Genomic DNA, 18,814 nt, shown 5'->3' with positions numbered 1-18,814 from the left:
AAAACAAAATTGCTTTTTATCATTTAAGGAAAGTGGCCTCAAGGTTGCTGCAAATTAAGTAGTGCAGGTGTTGCAATGAGCCTATAAAAGAGGGCCGGTGTGATTACAATTGTAAAGATGCCCTTTTTTGTTTTCCACTTCCGCCTCACTTGCTCCCATTGAAAGGCCCACAATAATAATATTCATCAGCTCTTATTTGCTCAGCCGCTTGTTTTGTGAAGCGGAGCTGCATGGGAGGGAGCAACAAGACCGACCAGAGTGACGCAAAACGAGAGGCCATTATATTAGCTCTATGGAAAAAAAAAAAAATACTGTCCAGCTGGGAGTTCATTATAGGGCTGGCTACTGGAGGGAATAAAAAAACAGACGCAAAATGGACTTGTATGGGAAGGTAAGATGCATGATTTTATTATAAAGCTATATGGAGAGAGAGCTTCATTGAATCATACAGATGGACCTGTGAGAGGCTGAATAGGTTTTATTGTAGTCTTTCTCTTTGCATGATGGGAGCGTCTGTATGCGATGCCTGACGCTTTAATAAAGAATGAACTAAAAAGCTTTTTCACTGTAAATCAGCTGCTGACGGATGTGTGACGCTGCATGCATGCTGGGTAATGTAGTCCAGCAATCTCCACTTTTGACGCCGCTTTTCTCCGCCTTTTGCGCAAAAACTACAACTCCCACCCTGTTGACCCCTCTCTCGGTGACGTCAAAGATAACGCATGACACGCACTTTCCTTTCCTTTCTGCTCGTGCTCATCTCACGCGAGCAGCTCTCAGTACAGAGCAGGGGCGCGTGCCACAGTAAGAGAGGACAGCTCCCAGGTGCTGAAACTGAGAGAGCGAGCGAGAGAGAGAGAGACAGAGAGAGAGAGAGAGAGAGAGAGAGAGAGAAATACGCCTGCATTAGACACTAATAGAAAAACACGGTATTCTGCAGATCAGGGGCAGCAGACCCAGATAGAGCCGAGGCCTTCAAAACAGGTTGGTTCACACAATGTCCTCAACGCGTTTTGTATTTATTAATAGTTTTATGTGGAAGAATTTCATTAATACATAAAAATGACCTCCTGTACCCAGAATTTGCTCGATTAGCATTAGCTGGCATGCATCTCAAATGTTCCCTATATCAGATGATAGCTGGTTTTATTGTGCAGCATTGCACTGAGATTTTGAAAGCGGTGTCCTTGCAAAATACTGCCTCGGTGGTGTTTTTTTTCTTCTTTCTACACGGAAGCGAGCAGAAACCCGGTGCAGGATGTGCAGGATGGAGGTCCGGCATCTTTTATAACTGGCTCTAACAAGGAGGAGAGCTCGGCTGACCATATTGTTTGGCATAGAAGCGCAGTGGCTTTGTCAAAAACATTCACCTTGGAGAGCAAAGATGACTGTGCTCCTGACATCCTGCTCGTATAGTATTCATGTCCTCTTAGGGTCGTTGACTGCTGACAGGTTTGCATGGAGATACATGCTCGGTATAGATGGTGAAAGATAACGTGTATTGGCTATAATATGGTTTTAATATAGAAGAATGTGTAATGGCTGGTGAATTTTTTTATTGTATTTCTAGTAGAAAAGCTTTTCAAATGTAAAATCCAAACTGTTAATAGTCAAATTTAAACTGGGATGTACTCTTGTTTTTCCCCCAATACAATATAAGTGTATTTTGCCAAGTGAATTAAAATGTACTGCATCTTAATTGTATTTATGAGCTCTTTAACGGTAATTATAATAATCCTTTAGTTTCATTAAAAGGATGGCTTTAGAGAAGGCAAAGTCAGCTGTTTAAATCCCTGGTTATCTAATACTCATCAATACAACAGCTTGCTGTGCTGGTCCTGCTGGTTTGCCTGACACAGCCTTCTGTCACCTCTGATCTGTGGTCTGTACAGCCATCAGCTCGTATACAGGACTTAACATCTATAGAGTAAACTGAAAAAAACAGATAATCAGGTTCTTCTTCTGTGCGTCACAGCTCTAAAAAGCTTCAAGGTGAAGCTCTTAATGAATTCTTTTCAGCATCTCTTTTGTTTTTTTGTGTCTTTGCAGATGGCTGCCACTCAGGATGTGAAAGGGAAGGGGGAGGGAGGGGACCAAAACTTTGACTACATGTTCAAGCTGCTGATCATCGGCAACAGCAGCGTGGGCAAGACGTCCTTCCTGTTCCGCTACGCCGACGACGCCTTCACCTCGGCCTTCGTCAGCACGGTGGGCATCGACTTCAAAGTAAAGACGGTGTACAAGAACGACAAGAGGATCAAACTGCAGATCTGGGTATGAAATATTAAAACCATCCAGGCATTAAACATTTAGTGGTGGTGAGTCACAAAATGTTTGATTTCTGACCAAACCAGATGAAACCAGCGGTATATAGTGATCAAAGATACGCTATTTCTGCTTATCCTGCTGGTCAACACAAGATGATTGCTTACTTATTTGCTGTACACTTGAAGAGCCTGCTATTTCCTTATTAATCCTTCTATTTTAGAAGCCAAACTCTATACAGAATTTGAAGAAAACAGATTTCTATACAAAGCAGCAAAGTACAACAAGCCGTAACTGTGGTTTTCCTTTCATATCACAGTTTCTTCTGTCATGCCAACCATGCACACATTTCCATTTAATTCAGTTAAATCAGAAACAATGTGTGGAGGGAATCTGCTCTGTGTTGTCCTTCAAGGTCTCCTGGAGGACTACTGTACCTGAGCTCTAAGGGGGCAGGGGCTCTTCAGAGATGCCCTGCCCCCTCGCTTCTCTCCGGCTTTGTGCTCACGCAGAGTGACTCCTGTCTGTAAAAGGATGTCAATCTCTGCCCAAAGCTCCCTCTCTCCTGACCCCTGGCCATATCTTTCTCTGCAGATCAATATGTTTCAAGGCCTGTGACAGGTTGTGACTTGATGGCTCTATGCCTGGCTGTAGAAAAACAAAGTCCTGCACACACACACACACACAGGATCACCTATTCATTAATTCAATTTTAGTCAGGACAGATCATGCTTGCTTGATATGCTTGGACACGCTTCCCCTTTTCATTCTTGTTGTTTGCATTATGTTACTTCAGTCAAAGTATAGATTCTATATTTGAAGCTAATCCTATTTGGTATTGATAGGTATATAAACATTAATAAAGGACTTTGATGTCATCGCAAGCAATCTTTTAAAACATCAGTTTACACAAAAAGGACAATTTCACTCATAAAGTGATATTTTTCACCATTTAACTAAGCCATTTTATAAGTGTATGAATTTCGTTTTTTAATTCTTAGTCTTACAGGTAGTGTGTAGGATTTGGCTACATCTAGTGGTGTGGTTGCAGATGGCAACCGAGTGTCCCTCCGTTCATTCCTCCTTTCCAAGACTGCGACAATGTGAGCCGCTGAGTGCCAAACGGTGGTAACACCGCTCAGAGGCCATCATTACCATAATAACACTACTTTAGGAGCAACGGAAGTCAGGCGGCGGCTGGCGGTACCACAGTTTTGCAATCTGTGGCTCACATTACCGCAGTTTCACAAGCGTGTTGGAGAACTACGGTGGCCTTCAGGTAACGTAAAAACGTGAAAGGCTCTCTCTAGAGCCAGTGTTTGGTTTGTCCGTTCTGGGCTACTGTAGAAACATGGCGGAGCAACATGGCGGACTCCATGAAGAGGACCTGCTCCCTTTGTAGATATGAAGGACTCATTCTAAGCTAACGAAAACACAACAATTCTTAGTTCTGGGTGATTATACACTAATGAACACAGTTATGAATATTATATTCCATTTCTGCTAATAGATCCCCTGAAATGTTACATATTTGTGGACCTTAAAAACATCTGGCACATCAGCTAAATGTTTAATTAATTGCAGAAAGCTTCAGGAGAGGCTGTATTGTGTTTTCCTGGTTTAACACGCCACCATGTAAGCATGGAGACAGATGGAAGTCTCAACATTACTGACAGGAGACTAGTAAGTGTTAGTTTGGCACACAGCGGGGAGGAACACAGAAGCAACACCTTCATCTGAATGTGTGGGAAACTGAAGAATGTCTGCGGCTGTTTAATTAGGAGTTCATCTGAGCTATTGAAGCAGATTGTCTTGTAATACCTCTGAGGGGATAGATATGTGAGAGTTCCTCTCTTTCTCTCTATTTATTTTGTGTGCTTCACCAAATGGCAACTCTCCTTCAGAGGTTTTGCTCTCTTTTGTCATAACAGGTGTCTTTTGCAGCAATTAGCCACCCCCTGACATTTGGTGTTTGCTAATCAGATAAAGAGACAAAGAAGAAGCTCTCTGGCAGGATGTGAAACTAGATTTGAACAGTCAGATGACTGGCTAATCGAGATAATGTGTTTTCATCATTAGCAAAGACAAGCATATTCAGAGATTAAAAAAAAAACCTTGCATCCAATTAATTGGACTGTCTTTTTAAATTGCACTCAAAAGAGAGCTGAGACTTACAGTAAGTGGCCGTTTAAGGTGATAGCTGTTGGCAGGTGTCATTGTGGCCGTCGCACCATTAATCTGCTGAGAGATAAAAGCGTCAAAATGCATCACAGACGTCCCTGTTGTCGTATTAGGCTGAAGTGAGAGAAGCGCATCGCCCGAGCTTTGCCAAGATGAACCTTGTGAAAAACTGAAACCCACTTTAGTGAATGAAGAGGAGTTAAGGCGTGTGTCGGCCTCCGCTCGCTGCCTCTCTCCACTTGAGGCAGTCAGCTTCTTGGATTGATTTCTGGCGAGCTGCAGACTACAGGCGAAGGAGCTCCAATTCACGGGACTCAGCATTTTTTTTCTTGTCCTGCTCGGCCGTTTTAACTGAGAACCGCCTCACTGAAATAGCCTGGAAATGCAAAGGTCATTATATAGCACTAGGACAAGAATCAATAGGATACTGAAATGTCTAAGCCTAAGAGGAAAGAGGTTTACACAACATTTAGATAACTTGTACATAATGTATCATGACTTGGTACATCCACAGTAAGAGTAAAAAGAAATCAATGAAACATATCCTTCGTTCTTTTATGTTGTTCACTCCACAAACTATCTATGCAACACACACTAGCTGCTGACATTCACATGCATCTTTGATGTTATTGTAAACCGACAAAAGGTCCTAGCTGTGGTGTGTGTGTGTGCTGTGAGCTCTGTCTCTGTGGAGTGAAGGTCAGAGCTGTCCTCTGGCTATAACAGGCACACTGTTGCAGCCATGTGCAGACTGACAGAAAGCAAAGCCACACTGGCAAATACAACGCAGTGCTGCCTGTCAAGCTTCTGCTTAACCAGAGCCAAGTGGAGCAGCCAGAAGTGCTCCATCATGATTCACAGAAGCCTGCAAAACACATTTGTTGTGGGTGGAACAACAGGGCAGTAAACATACAGTAGAAACAGTAGAAACAGGAGGGACATCATTGGGATTCGTTATGTAACGTATAATAAGACAACAAATTTTCCTGAGCTCTCATTTCTCTTCCTTCCCTCATGGACACACTCACTAGAGAAGAGCTTCATCTGTCTGTGTTGGGGAGCCATTAGCATTTTCATTGACATCTTGTAGCAAAGGCTGCAGTGGGCGCTTGTTTCCAGGGCAATCTGTGTGTACAATGTACTACTCCTCGAATGCTGTGTAATCACTCGCTTGCTTTGCCTTTGAGCAATTTGTTCAGCCTTATCACGAACAGCAAGCAGTTTCCCAATGTTGAAATCTCTAAGAAATGCACGCTGTGAATACTGCACCGCCGAGTGTTTCACATTTTATCGAGGACAGGAAAGAATCAATCACATCAGCCAAAACTGAATCGCTGTTTTTGTCATCTTATCAATGCAAAGCCATTGTAGCGGTTCGCATAATGATTACTTCCACATCACAAACACAGCAAATGTAGCCATAAGTAAATGTAAAAATGTAGATCCTAAATTGTGCTCAGATGAATCCGTCAGTATGTATAAATAGCTGCAGATTAATTATGTACATGGCTTCTCATTTGCCTGTATGTGTGCTGTGCAGGGTCATGTCAGTGTTGCTGAGCCTGACACTGTTAATATCAGTCAGCTGGCTTACATCAGTGCTAAATCATGTTGTCTGTGTGTAGGACACAGCAGGCCAGGAGCGCTACAGGACCATCACCACTGCTTACTACCGCGGGGCCATGGGCTTCATCCTAATGTACGACATCACCAACGAGGAGTCCTTCGGCGCCGTGCAGGACTGGTGAGTCGATGTTGGTCTGATTTTGACCATTTTTGTATGTAGATGTCATCTCTCATGGTTATATTAGGGAAATATTATGTCAAACTGTCTGGCACAGAACACCAGCCCCTCTCCATAAACAACACTTTTTGAGACATAATATCTGACTATATGATCATTAATGAGACATTTTCTTGGTTTATTTTTGCAACTATATACGCTGTTTCTTAATGGCGCTGCGCTGTTGTTTTTGAGCTGTATTGAATGTTTTTATGGTGTGGTTCCTTGTTGTTATTGCCATTAGTATTTTGATTGTTTAGCATTTTTTTGTAGTTTGCTGGTTTTTCTTTTGTTTTTTGTGAAATTTTTTACTTGTCATTTGTTTGTATTATTGTAATTAGCAGTTTTATTGTTGTTGATTTATTGTTTCTAGTAGTGTGCTTGTTTTTTCATTTTTTTAATCCCTTTTTGACTTTTGGTTACTTTGTTATAATTGTCATTGGTAGTTTTATTGTTGTTGATTTATTTATTTTAGGGCTGTCAAAGGATTAAAATATTTAATCGGGGTTAAAAGTAATCACACAAAATACTCAAATTATAACATGGCAAACTCAAGCCCAACAGGCAACAACAGCTGTCAGTGTGACTATGACTAGCTCAAAACTGCATGTGATTATCATAAAGTGGGCATGTCTGTAAAGGGGAGACTCGTGGGTACCCATAGAACCCATTTTCATTCACATATCTTGAGGTCAGAGGTCAAAAAATCTCTTTGAAAATGGCCATTCCAGTTTTTCCTCACAAAATGTAACTTAAGTTTGGAACATTATCTAACCTCCTTGGTGACAAGCTAGTATGACATGGTTGGTGCTAATATATTCCTTAGGTTTGATAGTTTCACATGATACCAGTATCTTCACTCTTGCTTTAAAACTGAGGCCGCAACAACCTCTGAAAGATCGATTGCATTAATGTGTTAAAGAAATTAGTGGTGTTAAAACAAATTTGCGTCAACGCGTTATCACATTAACTTTGGCAGCCCTAATTTAATTGTTTTTGTTGAAATTTGTTTGTTTTTCTTTTGTTCCCTTTTTTTGCTTTGGATTTTAATTACATATTTGTTTTTAAATTGTGATGTAGTGTTTTTCTACGGATCCCAGGAAGAGTAGTGGTAGCAAATAATGGGGATTCTGGGTAAATAAATAAATATTGTAATGTTATGAGCATCAGATCATCACAACAAAAGGACTTCCTGTTTGTCGCTATAATGCAGTCATTTAATATCCTGCACGCTCAGCTTTGTACATGGTTTTTCCTTTTTACAAGACAAATCTGCAAACAGTTTACCCTCCCGATCTAACAGCTACAGTACGTTTCCCTCTCTCTGATATGTGGCAGTCTTGTTATGTAGTATACATGCGTGCATCTTTGTCAGGCTTGGCGATCTAGGGGAAACTTGTCAAGGTCATGGCTCTCATCCATTCATGAGTCACACGAGCGTCTGCAGGCTGAGGACCAACTCTGAGCCAAGCCCAAATGTCAGTGATTTATGATGATGCATTCATGTCTAAAACAGGACTTGAAAGGCAACGTCCGATTGGCTGCAGAAACCAGGTTTATGGGTTAGAATTCTTGCTCTAGAAACTAGCATGTTGTCATCAGCACAAACAGTGCAGCACAACAGCTACAGTAAGAAGCTTTGGTGAAACACGGAGGAATCTCAGCACTGCCAGTCAGAGATAAATGTGCATTTTGATTTGTAAATATTGCTGATGTTTCTCCTTACACCCCGACTCTCCACAGCTGTTGTGGTGATAAACTGTAATTTTCCATTTTATTTACACCCTGCTGTCCTGTGGTTATCTCTGTCTGCCAGCCCAAGGAGATTTTGGGAGCACAGAATGAGCTTTTTTTTTTGAGAGGAAAGATTTCTGAATCATCGTAGTAATATTCTCATGATGTTACTGTTTCAGCTGTAAGGAAATGGCGATATGACTCAAATAGACTTGTTATAGAGATGGTTCTCTACAATATCCAGAGCATGAATATAGCAGCAAACAACTATTTGCTATGTAAAGATATTGAAGAGTAATGTCTACCTGAGTAGAGAACGAAGTCGCCCCCCACCCTCTGTGTGTGCTGTAATCAGAGCTTTTCTGTGCTTTGTTGACAAAGCCAGGCTGGCCGTGCGTGCCTCTTAGTGCTTGTGCATGTGAGCGTGCCCCACTGGCTTGCTCACAGCCGCCACTCTGCACTGCTCTCATACGGCGGTTACAGCGGATAAAAAGGCGTCAGCGCGTAAGCGTAGCTCCCATTCTCCAGTTCCCCCCAGGTTAACACTGTTAGCTCCGTCAGCAGTGCAAACGACGGCAACAGTGCTGACAGAGCCAACTGTTAGCTAACTGTTAGCTCTGTCAGTACTGTTGCTGTCGTTTACACTGTTAGCGCTGTTGGCATCGTTAGCTGCACGCCACCGGCTCAGCCATCGCCATGTTGAGAGCCGTGTGGAGGCAAAAGAAATGCTCTGAATTACTTATTGAGCACCTTTAATATTACTTTAGACCCTGGGGCTTTGGGCTACGGACATTTTGGAAGCCCTTAACTCCCATCACAATACGGCAACATTAATTCAGAACCCCCCGTTAGTGGACAGCGACAAATAGTAAATGGAGTAAAATCAGTAAACAGAATAGGAAAATTATTTAAGACAATACTTCAACAATAAGTCAAGACAAAGCTAGGTTATCAGCCAAGTGTGCACAGCGGCAACACAATAAGATCGGCCTTTTCAATTAAAAACCTGCAAACATCACAAGCAAAGACCTGGTATAAAACCTGGTATAAAACCGGCTATACAGTAGAAGTGCTTTCTCCTGGTAGGTGTAAATAAGTAGGCCACAATCATATTATTCGTATCATTTTTGTGTAAGTTGTTTTCTTGAATTGTCTTCCAGCTTTTAGGTGGTTAAAAATATTGGGTCTTCTTCAGTGTTAATATCGAGTAATAGATTTGTGAGAGAGTAGAATAAAATGTCCCCTGAGCTTCACGCTGTAGTCTTGCTTGTTCGATATGTAGTGCTGTCCACGGTGCTGATCATGCAACTGTCAGTGACAGCGCCGTCACTAAAGCAGCGACATCGTGACAGGGTTAGTGACTTACAGTAACAACTGATTTAGGCCTCAAACTGTTTGTGTATGAACTCTAAGGTTTAATAGTGGGGTGAGACTACACGACTTTAGCATACTTTTCTTATAAATAATAAGCTGCACTATCGGGTCGCCATAAATTCATATTGACTGAACCAAATTTTAAGTATCATCATTAAAATATAGGCCTATAGTACATGCACATATCATTTCATGGTAGTCTTTTAAGATATAAACCTACATAATATTGAACTATTCAACATGAATCTGTTGTTGCATTAAAAAAATCCCCAAAAATGTCTGATTGCCTGACGTTTGGCCCATGAAAACCAAATGCCCGGTTAATTGCTTTCCTCTGGCCAGGACTGAGTGCACTGATCATCGTAGCTATGCACCAGAAACCTCTGTGAATTCCCTGGCCCAATATTGTTCATGGCGCAAATATATAATATAATTTTTTTAAGCTCATGTTTCATGAGGCCCTTGGTTCTCATGCTAGGTAAGCCTTAAGGCACTATTGTAGACGATGCTATTTTTGCAGATGACACTTGACCTGCATGCCACGTGGCTTGCACACATAGTAGGACTATGACAATCAGTATTAAGGCCAGTGTCTACTTGTTCCTCATCACTTAGCTAGCAGCACTTGACAGCTGCATTAAGAAGCATGGTTAAAGCAGCTGCATTTAAAATGAGCACATATTTAATTTTGGATGTGATGTTTAAACTGGGATGCTGCACTATTTTTAGCATGAACTGTGTTAAAATGCTCCACGTTATCAGCCTGATTTGTATGGAAATAGATTTCCAGTCATTAACAAAAACAGGGCTTCCTTGTTAAGAGAGGTCGGCGCCAGACACACCTATTATTCTTTTAAGGCCTGTCTGACACTTTGATGGATACTGCAGTCTGAGCACCGTCTGTGATGGGTATCTTAATTACTGGAGCCAAGTGTGTCACTGGCAGCGAGTTACCTGCGAGCGTATACGTATACTAGACACCAGCTATACAAGTGAAGAGGCTCTCTCTTCTATCCTTCATATAACCAGAGTATTCTTCTTTTTTTGCCTTTGCCACAGGCTTTAATTCCACTTTCTCTTTCCCTTGTTCCTTGTGACAAGGTTGTAGGAAAAAAAAAAAAGAGGTTGCCATGACAACGGCTCCTTCCCCGACTGTGGCTGAGTTAAGCTGGTGACGTGCTCATTTCCTGCCTGTGACAGAGACAAAATATTGTAAGGCTGACATCTAATGTAGGACTTCATGCAAAATGCAAGAAATCATGCAAATGGATTATGCTATACACAAATATACTATTTTATTACAGCAACCATCTCAAAGCATTTATTTTCCATTTTCCATATGTCCTCTGTTCTCCAGAGGCTAACTGGTAAATACAGACCTTTTATAGCTTGCATATGAAGCTCTGTTAGACTTGATACAAACATAAATGTTTTTCTCTCAGTGAACATTATCAGCAGTTGGCTTCAAAGTGACCCACATCTGAACCGCTACAGCAAGTCAGAACTGGACAGAGAGAGAGGAGGAGTGCCAACATCATGCTGCTCTCTCTCTCTCTCTCTCTCTCTCTGACTCGTTGTTTCTTCATCTCTTTCTTACTGGCTCTTTCTCTACTGTTTTCAGCCTGTGGTGTTTTCGCTGCCCTACTTTCAGTCAGACTGCAACACCACAGGAGATATTTGTTCCCTAAATGCCTTCTCCAAAAATGTGTTTGAAGGTTAGAACGGTACAAGCACCTCTCGGGTTCACAGTAAATTTCCTGTAAATGTGAGCGTCATTGTTATCACGCAGACAGGAATATTTGACATGGCTCACAATGCAAGTTATGTCATACAGTAATACATACATGCATACAGTGTATATGATACAGGCAGTGCCTATTTGTCCTATCTGGGATGTAAATCAATTTCCTGGCTTAATTAATGCCCCGTGTAGCTACAATGTCCAGCAGGCTGTTTGTAGCACGTACAAATAATAGTTTACCAATCAGAAGTTAGCAGGAACCAAAGAAAAAATCTAAAGGAACAATCTCTATTATTTTTTATTGTTATTATTTATCAAATGTACTTATTTATATATATATTTTTGTATAATTTTATTTTATATTTTATTTTTTTGTTTGTTCTCTAGTTTTTCTGTGTTGTTGCTGCTGTCATTGATTTTAATATTAGTATTAGGGCTGTCAGAGTTAAGGCAATAATAATGCATTGACGCAAATTTGTTTTAACGCCATTAATTTCTTAATACGCAACTTGTGATTTTTAGGTTGTAGCGGGCTCAGTTTTAAAGCTAAAGTGAAGATATTGGTCTTCTATGAAACTAAAAAAATTAGGAATATATACATACATTTGCATAAAGCAAGCATATTTGTCAACTCCCATGTTGATAAGAGTATTAAATACTTGACAAATCTCTCTTTAAGGTATATTTTGAACAGATAAAAAATGTGCTATTAATCGTGATTAACTATGTACCATCATGCAATTAATTGCTATTAAATATTTTAATCAATTGACAGCCCTAATTAGTATTATTGATTTACACTTACTTTGCAATTGTGTGAATGTCTGTGCATGCTGCATACTCATGTGCCTTGGTCTTTATGTTCACTTTGCAAAAGCAAATAAAAAAGTTGAAATATAAATGTAAATGAAGAGGTATGACAAAAACCAATGACAAATAGCTAGAAAATACCAAGTGATAACCTACATCTGAGTAATAGTGATTACATATTTTCAGCACAGACCGGCAGTTGACCCACTTTCTCACTGCTGCTATCAGTGACTCAAATATTACATGATGCCAAACGCAAAGTGATGTAATCGCTGTTCATGACCGGTCCAAATGGCGAACGATCTTTACGTCATGTCCTTCGCTCTGCCATCTTTCGGGATGAATGTCCGATAACAAGTGGCACAAAATCAATCCTGACAACGCAGCAATAACATTTATTTGACCATGATGCTTAAAATAAATAATTGTTTCTGATTACAAACAGGTCAACCCAGATAAAGACATACTCGTGGGATAATGCACAGGTGGTGCTGGCTGGAAATAAGTGTGATATGGAAGAGGAGAGAGTGGTCTCAGTGGACAGCGGCAGGCTGCTGGCAGAACAGTTGGGTAAGTCTGGGAGCAACAATCACCCCTTATGTTATTTAGATTGGGTTGTATCATCATAACATTGTTATCGCGACATAAAAGCATGACGTTCTTGGCCTTTTTTTTTTACTTTCCAGTACTTTTGTTGCCTTTTGGGATACTATCAGAACTGCTACATAGAAGAAACTTTGTTTTCAACCAACAGCAGCAACAATTAGAATTACCGCCTCACGATTGTATGCCTCCGGCAACCAGTCAAGTTGTAGTTTACATCCATGTCTGTCCAAAATGTCATCACTTCATCATTTTATCCTGTTAGATATTTCTGTAAAATTGTCATAATTAGCATATGAATTCTTGATTTAAGGCCAAAAATATGTTTTGTGAGGTCACAGTGACCTTGATCAGTTCATCCTTGAGTCCATGCGGATGTTTGTGCCAAATTTGAAGAAATTCTCTCAAAGTGTTCCTGAGATATCGCTTTCACGAGAATGTTCCGAACGGAGGGAAAACCCCAAAACATAAAACCTCCGGCCATGGCTGTCACCGGCGCGGAGACATAATGACTGTCAAAGCTTTTCCTAAAAATTAAATAATTGATATTTATCATATGATCATTGTATTTTAGATAGTTCACACTACACAACTTTAGCCATGATACTCCGCTCCCCGACAGTTTTGGAGCCCCCTGACAAAAGCCCCAGATCAGAGGCACATCGGCGCTCGCACATCGGCGCTCGAGCGTCATGTATGAGCTGCTCAAAGACGTCAGCAGAGAGGCTCGCCGACACTCGCAGACACATTCCAGATATCTAGCATACTAAATATCTGGATCTGACGAGCTAAAGCCAATGAGAGTAGACAGCCAAAACGTAGTTTGGCGACCTCATCCGGGATTCCTCCCTGAGAAAGTTCTCGTAGTGTGTGACCCCATGTCTCCGGTCAGTCATGTAGTGTGAAAACCACAACGACTTTAAGACTCCCGATTACAAGACAGCAAGTTGTGTAGTGTGAACTGTACTGCGATCTGACAACTTTGAAAGTTGTGTAGTGTGAACTTAGCTTTAGTCAGCCCTGTCTGTCTCTTCCTGTTCTCATGTTACTTCCTCTCCCTCTTCCCAAGGTTTTGAATTCTTCGAGACCAGCGCCAAGGACAACGTCAACGTGAAGCAGACCTTTGAACGCCTCGTCGACCTAATTTGCGACAAGATGTCCGAGAGCTTGGACACAGATCCGGCCGCCACCACGGGAGCTCCCACTGCCAAACTCACAGACAGCGCTCCGCCCCTCCAGCAGCCTGGATGCAACTGTTAGTGACTGATGTCGGGAAGCAAAGGGAGGGCAGCGCAGGTCCTGTCAGGTGGTAGAGTGTGCAGAGTTTTGTTCTCCCTTTTCACTCCTGCTAGTGCTGCTTTCTCTGGACTACAGCTCAAACCCTGTTTAGTAGTAGAATTACAAGATGCCGTCGTATTATCTCTCAACTTTATCACCTTATATCAAGAGCAAATAACCAGACAAATGGCTATTGTAAAATGTGTAACATTACAGGATATCTAAAATATAGAGACGCCATATTCTCATTCCTCAGCTAGTTAGTACGGTCATAAGCCGAGTATGTTTGATAAGGCTGGAACTAGTCCGTAGTCATGATGTACAGTTAATCCTTAAGACCTTTAAAAATCTTTAAGACCTAGAATAATTATAAAATGAGGGATAGAGTCAGTGAGTGCTTTAATTTTTATTTTTTGTAAAGTATGTATTTTCCTTTTATAGGATTATTTTGTCTCCTAAAGATGCCAAATCTCTGATTTAGTGCACTATAGGATGTAGCGGCTTTCTTTTGTGTAGTGAGTGTGTGACTGTACGTTCCAGTAAGTGTGTGTGTGAGTTTGCATGAGAGTGAGTCACAAATGAGAGCATCTTAGTCATCTAAAAAAATCATCTACCTTGGATAAAAAAGTGGCCTTTTAGCATCTCCAACTCGGCCTCTGTAAGTTCCTCTGTCATGCTTACTTTCGGAATGAATCCAGTATGTATAATGTTGATGTGAGTACTATTCCACGTTTTTGCTGTCTGTAGATGTGTGATTTCTCTGATAAGTATATCTGTAAATCTTAAAAAGCAACTATTTCTATGTGCTTAGCCTCTAAGATGACCCTTTATAGTTTGATGCGATGAGCATGCTGCCAAAAAGTCAGTCATATGTGCTGTTTTATCTAAAGATAGAACCTAAACTCCATATGATAGCAATGATCCAGCATTTCATTTAATAAGAATCTCACACTGACACGTCACAGTATGATATACAACAACCGATCAGCTCTGGCATGGAATAAACAGCCATATATATAAAAAATATTCTTTAATTCAGCATGCTAAAATGTTTGTGCTATAAAATTAAATCCCTCCTGAAATTGAGATTGCTTAGAAAACATAATAGATATACAGTAGTGTAGAATGGGAAGCTTATACAGCAGTGTAGTGGTCTAATGATGACTTAAGTCTATATGGCACTGATTCCCAAACTGGGGGTCGCGACCCCCACGAGGGGTTACCAAAGCTTCACTCGGGGTCGCGAGGCCTTCTTGACTTTCCCTGAAAAGTAGTCCCGGTGTTGCACCGAAATCTGTGACCGCAGAGAGACAATCTTTGACGGCTGTCATCAGAAAATGTAACCCCTCTGTACCTGTGTAATAAATGAGGCAAATACGTGACAGAAAACAAACTAAACTAAATTATTAAAAAACATTTTCTGACGACAGCCATCAGAAATGGTGACCTCATGTGTTTCTGGCTCTCTGCGGTCACAGATTTCGGTGGTCACAGATTTCGGTGTAACACCGGAACTAAAACTACCAGGAACTTCTTGGTGGGAACTCAGCTTAAGACAACCTTTTAAAAAATATATACAGTTGGCCTATATCTCAGCATTTCATTCATTTCTGTGAAGAAAACTAAATGAAATTGCTATTTTTTAAGTTTGGAATATTATTTAAGATATAAACTTGTTAAACAACCGAAGTGCTAACAGAACAATGGCCAAGCGTCAGGGGGAAGAAGCCTAATCATGTATGATTGTAAAAAACGTTCCTAGAAATAACAGGAAAACTCATCTCTGATGCAATATTCACAGGAAATAATCTGCTTAAAATTCATCCAATTCGCTAGTTTACACAAACCTCCTGCAGTTATTGCGTCCACTATTTGTGTTGTTTTGTACTGTTACTGTTATGCATTGAATATAATATGAAATATCCATAAACACTTAGTCATGGGTCATCACTTTAGTCAATGATAGAAAAGGGATCCCTTCAGGAAAAAGGTTGGGAACCACTGCCATATAGTATAAAAGTTGTAGCTTATTTTAAAATCCAGAAAGCTTCTCAGTTCTGCAACTCATAGAAAAAAACATTTGTGCCAAAACAATTCCTTTAGCATCGTCAGTTGTTTGTTGCATAGTTGAATAAAAAATCCAGAAAATTGCATGAAGCCAGTCCTGACTTATCTATGTAGATTTATATAATAAGATAGTGTATATATATCACTCTGTGTTACAGATTTAGAAGCATTGTCACAGCACTTGCTGTGAGATGCAATGGGCCAATAAGTGCAATATTTTATGAATGAAACCCTGTACATAGTTTCTCCTGTCCTCGAGTACAACGACTATAACTGCGGTGTGTGAGTGGCAGTTTGGTCAGAATGAAACTAAAGTAAAAGAGTGAGAGTGTGCTTCATTCAGTAACTGAATGTGTGACTTGGTGTGTGTGTGTGTGTGTGTGTGTGCGTGTGTGTGTGTGTGTGTGTGTGTGTAGCTGCCATATTGAACAGACAAATTACGTACTATAGTGTATTGTTTGTGTATACCTTTTGTACAAATGTATCCACGTACTCTATGCTGTTCCTGCTAACTGTTGGGTGTTGGTTGATCTTGTATTATCATGTCAAAATGCAGTGTTATTGTGAAAGATAGTCAGGGAGATAACTTAGTCCATGCCATATGCCATACTGTTGTAATTCCAAGAAAAAGGATACACGTAAACTAGTTCAAAGACCCTGCGCATATGTGTGTACACGTGCTTCGTGCGTGTGTGCATCTGTGTATGTGTGTGATATTATGATTTTATGCTAGTACCCATGAAATAAATTATTGTATTGATCTCCAGTCAAGATTCATTTAATGGAGGAATAGTTGCCCAAACAGTCACTCTGGTCAAATCTCCTTTTAGAGCAGTGTGACTTTACATAATAGTTGAATCTATTTGTTTCTCAGAGTGCAAGCAAAGTAAGAAGTATGTTTTTGAGATTATAGGAAATAAATCTAATTCTATCAGCGGGTGTCTGTGTTCTCTGTCGCTCTCTACTGACTCTACAGAAGCATGAAGGAGTGATTGGGTGGCTGCTGCCCTCTAACCCGGACCTGCTGTCTCTGCTTTGCTCTGCTGTTGCAGCACATTCGCCCTGTTTCATTTCTAGGCAACGTACACCACCTAGTGTTGGAGCGCTACGGCTGCATCCACATCTGAGCTGCTGCATCTAGTGATGAATGAGGAACATTTGACATTACACTGTATTCACTGTATTTGTGGTGGTCAAATGCAGTGGTGGAAAGTACATTTAAGTACTGTATTTAAATACAGTTTTGGGTTACTTGTATTTTACTTGATTACTTACAATTTATGCTACTCTATATTTCTACTTCACCACATTTCAGAGGCAAATATTAGGACTTTTAATACCATATATTTGAAAGCTATAGTCTTGAGTTACTTTGCAGAATAAGATTTTACTTAAAATAAACAACGGTACATGTCAAATTAGCCTCATCTCAACAGCTTCATTAAAATCCCACATGTTTATGTAGGGCTGGGCGATATGGCCAAAATCTTCCATCACGATATAGGTGATTTCATATCTCGATAACGATATATCAATACATAGCATATTTTCTGGTAAAATAATTCAATAAATAAATCTATATGAAATGATCACATGCTAAAGCCTATTTTGTATACTCCTGTGAATTATTACAAATATTTTCTCATTTTAAGGACTTGAGTGCAAAATGAACAACAACAGTTTTAAGTGGAATTATAGAGAAAAAATAAATAAATATAGGCCTACATCGTGATAGGTATACTATAACGATAATATAGAAAAAATATATACAATAGACATTTTTATATCATTTTGACGATATGTATTGCCGATATACACCGATCAGCCATAACATTAAGACCACTGACAGGGGAAGTGAATAACAGTGACTATCTCGTCAATGGCACCTGGCAGTGGGTGGGATATATTAGGCAGCAAGTGAACATTTTGAACTTTGAACTTTGTGTTGGAAGCAGAAAAAAATGGGCAAGCATAAGGATGTGAGCGACTTTGACAAGGGTCATATTGTAATGGCTAGACGACTGGGTCAGATCATCTCCAAAAATGCAGCTCTTGTGGGATGTTCCCGGTCTGCAGTGGTCAGGACCTACCAAAAGTGGTCCAAGGAAGGAAAACCGGTGAACCGGCGACAGGGTCAGACCCGAGGCACATTGATACACGTGGGGAGCGAAGGCTGCCCGTGTTGTCCACATTACTGAAAAGTTAATGCTGGTTCCGATAGACACAGTGCATCAGTCAGACCGGTCAGGTTGCCCATGCTGACCCGTGTCCACCGCCAAAAGCGCCTACAATGGGCACGTGAGCATCATAACTGGACCACGGAGCAATGGAAGAAGGTGGCCTGGCCTGATGAATCATGTTTTTTTTTTGTTTTTTTTTACATCATGTGGATGGCAACGAGTTGGAGGTGTTGACTCGGCCTCCAAATTCTCCAGATCTCAATCCAATCGAGCATCTGTGGGATGTGCTGCACAAACAAGTCCGATCCACGGAGGCCCCACCTCGCAACTTACAGGACTGATCTGCTACTGACGGCTTGGTGCCAGATACCACAGCAGAACCTTCAGAGGTCTAGTGGAGTCCATGCCTCGACCGGTCAGGGCTGTTTTGGCGGCAAAAGGCGGACCTACTCAATATTAGGCAGGTGGTCATAATGTTATGGCTGATCGGTGTATATTGCCCAGTCCTATGTTTATGTCATCAGTAATAATAATCTAATATTCAATAATATAACACCAGTGGTGAAATGTGACTAAATACATTTACTGAAGTATTGTACTGAAGTACAATTGTGAGGTACTTCTTTACGTGGGTATTTCAATTTTATGCTACTTTTTTAATATACTCCCCTAAAAATTCATTTAAATATTGTCCTTTTTACCCAACTACATCTGAAAGATAAATACAGGCTACTAGTTCTTTGGAGATTTTGATCTTGTATATAAATGTGTGATCATTTTATACAATATGATAAATTG

The 18,814-nt window shown here is 40.6% G+C and overlaps 1 protein-coding gene across 2 annotated transcripts; it reads left to right on the top strand.

The window, feature by feature from the left end:
• The first annotated feature begins 251 nt into the window (after positions 1-251).
• Positions 252-16,770, top strand: rab3c (RAB3C, member RAS oncogene family). Of its 2 annotated transcripts, none has more exons than XM_074637679.1 (5): positions 252-391; positions 2,050-2,274; positions 6,072-6,190; positions 12,334-12,458; positions 13,561-16,770. In XM_074637679.1, the coding sequence occupies exons 1-5, from the start codon at positions 374-376 to the stop codon at positions 13,749-13,751; spliced, it is 678 nt and encodes a 225-aa protein (XP_074493780.1). In that variant the 5' UTR covers positions 252-373; the 3' UTR covers positions 13,752-16,770. The 2 variants fall into 2 exon arrangements, with proteins under 2 accessions (XP_074493780.1, XP_074493781.1); XM_074637680.1 differs by lacking the exon at positions 252-391 and adding an exon at positions 748-984.
• Positions 16,771-18,814: the final 2,044 nt, after the last annotated feature.

This window comes from Sebastes fasciatus, chromosome 6 (assembly GCF_043250625.1).
Source record: "Sebastes fasciatus isolate fSebFas1 chromosome 6, fSebFas1.pri, whole genome shotgun sequence".
Classification (NCBI taxonomy): domain Eukaryota; kingdom Metazoa; phylum Chordata; class Actinopteri; order Perciformes; family Sebastidae; genus Sebastes; species Sebastes fasciatus.
Note: the sequence above shows the minus strand (reverse complement) of the source record. Positions and strands in the feature narration are given on the sequence as shown.

Coding starts and splice junctions, on each gene's coding strand:
- rab3c (XM_074637679.1), top strand. Junction 2,275..6,071: donor GGATCAAACTGCAGATCTGG/GTATGAAATATT, acceptor GTCTGTGTGTAG/GACACAGCAGGCCAGGAGCG. Junction 12,459..13,560: donor GCTGCTGGCAGAACAGTTGG/GTAAGTCTGGGA, acceptor CCTCTTCCCAAG/GTTTTGAATTCTTCGAGACC.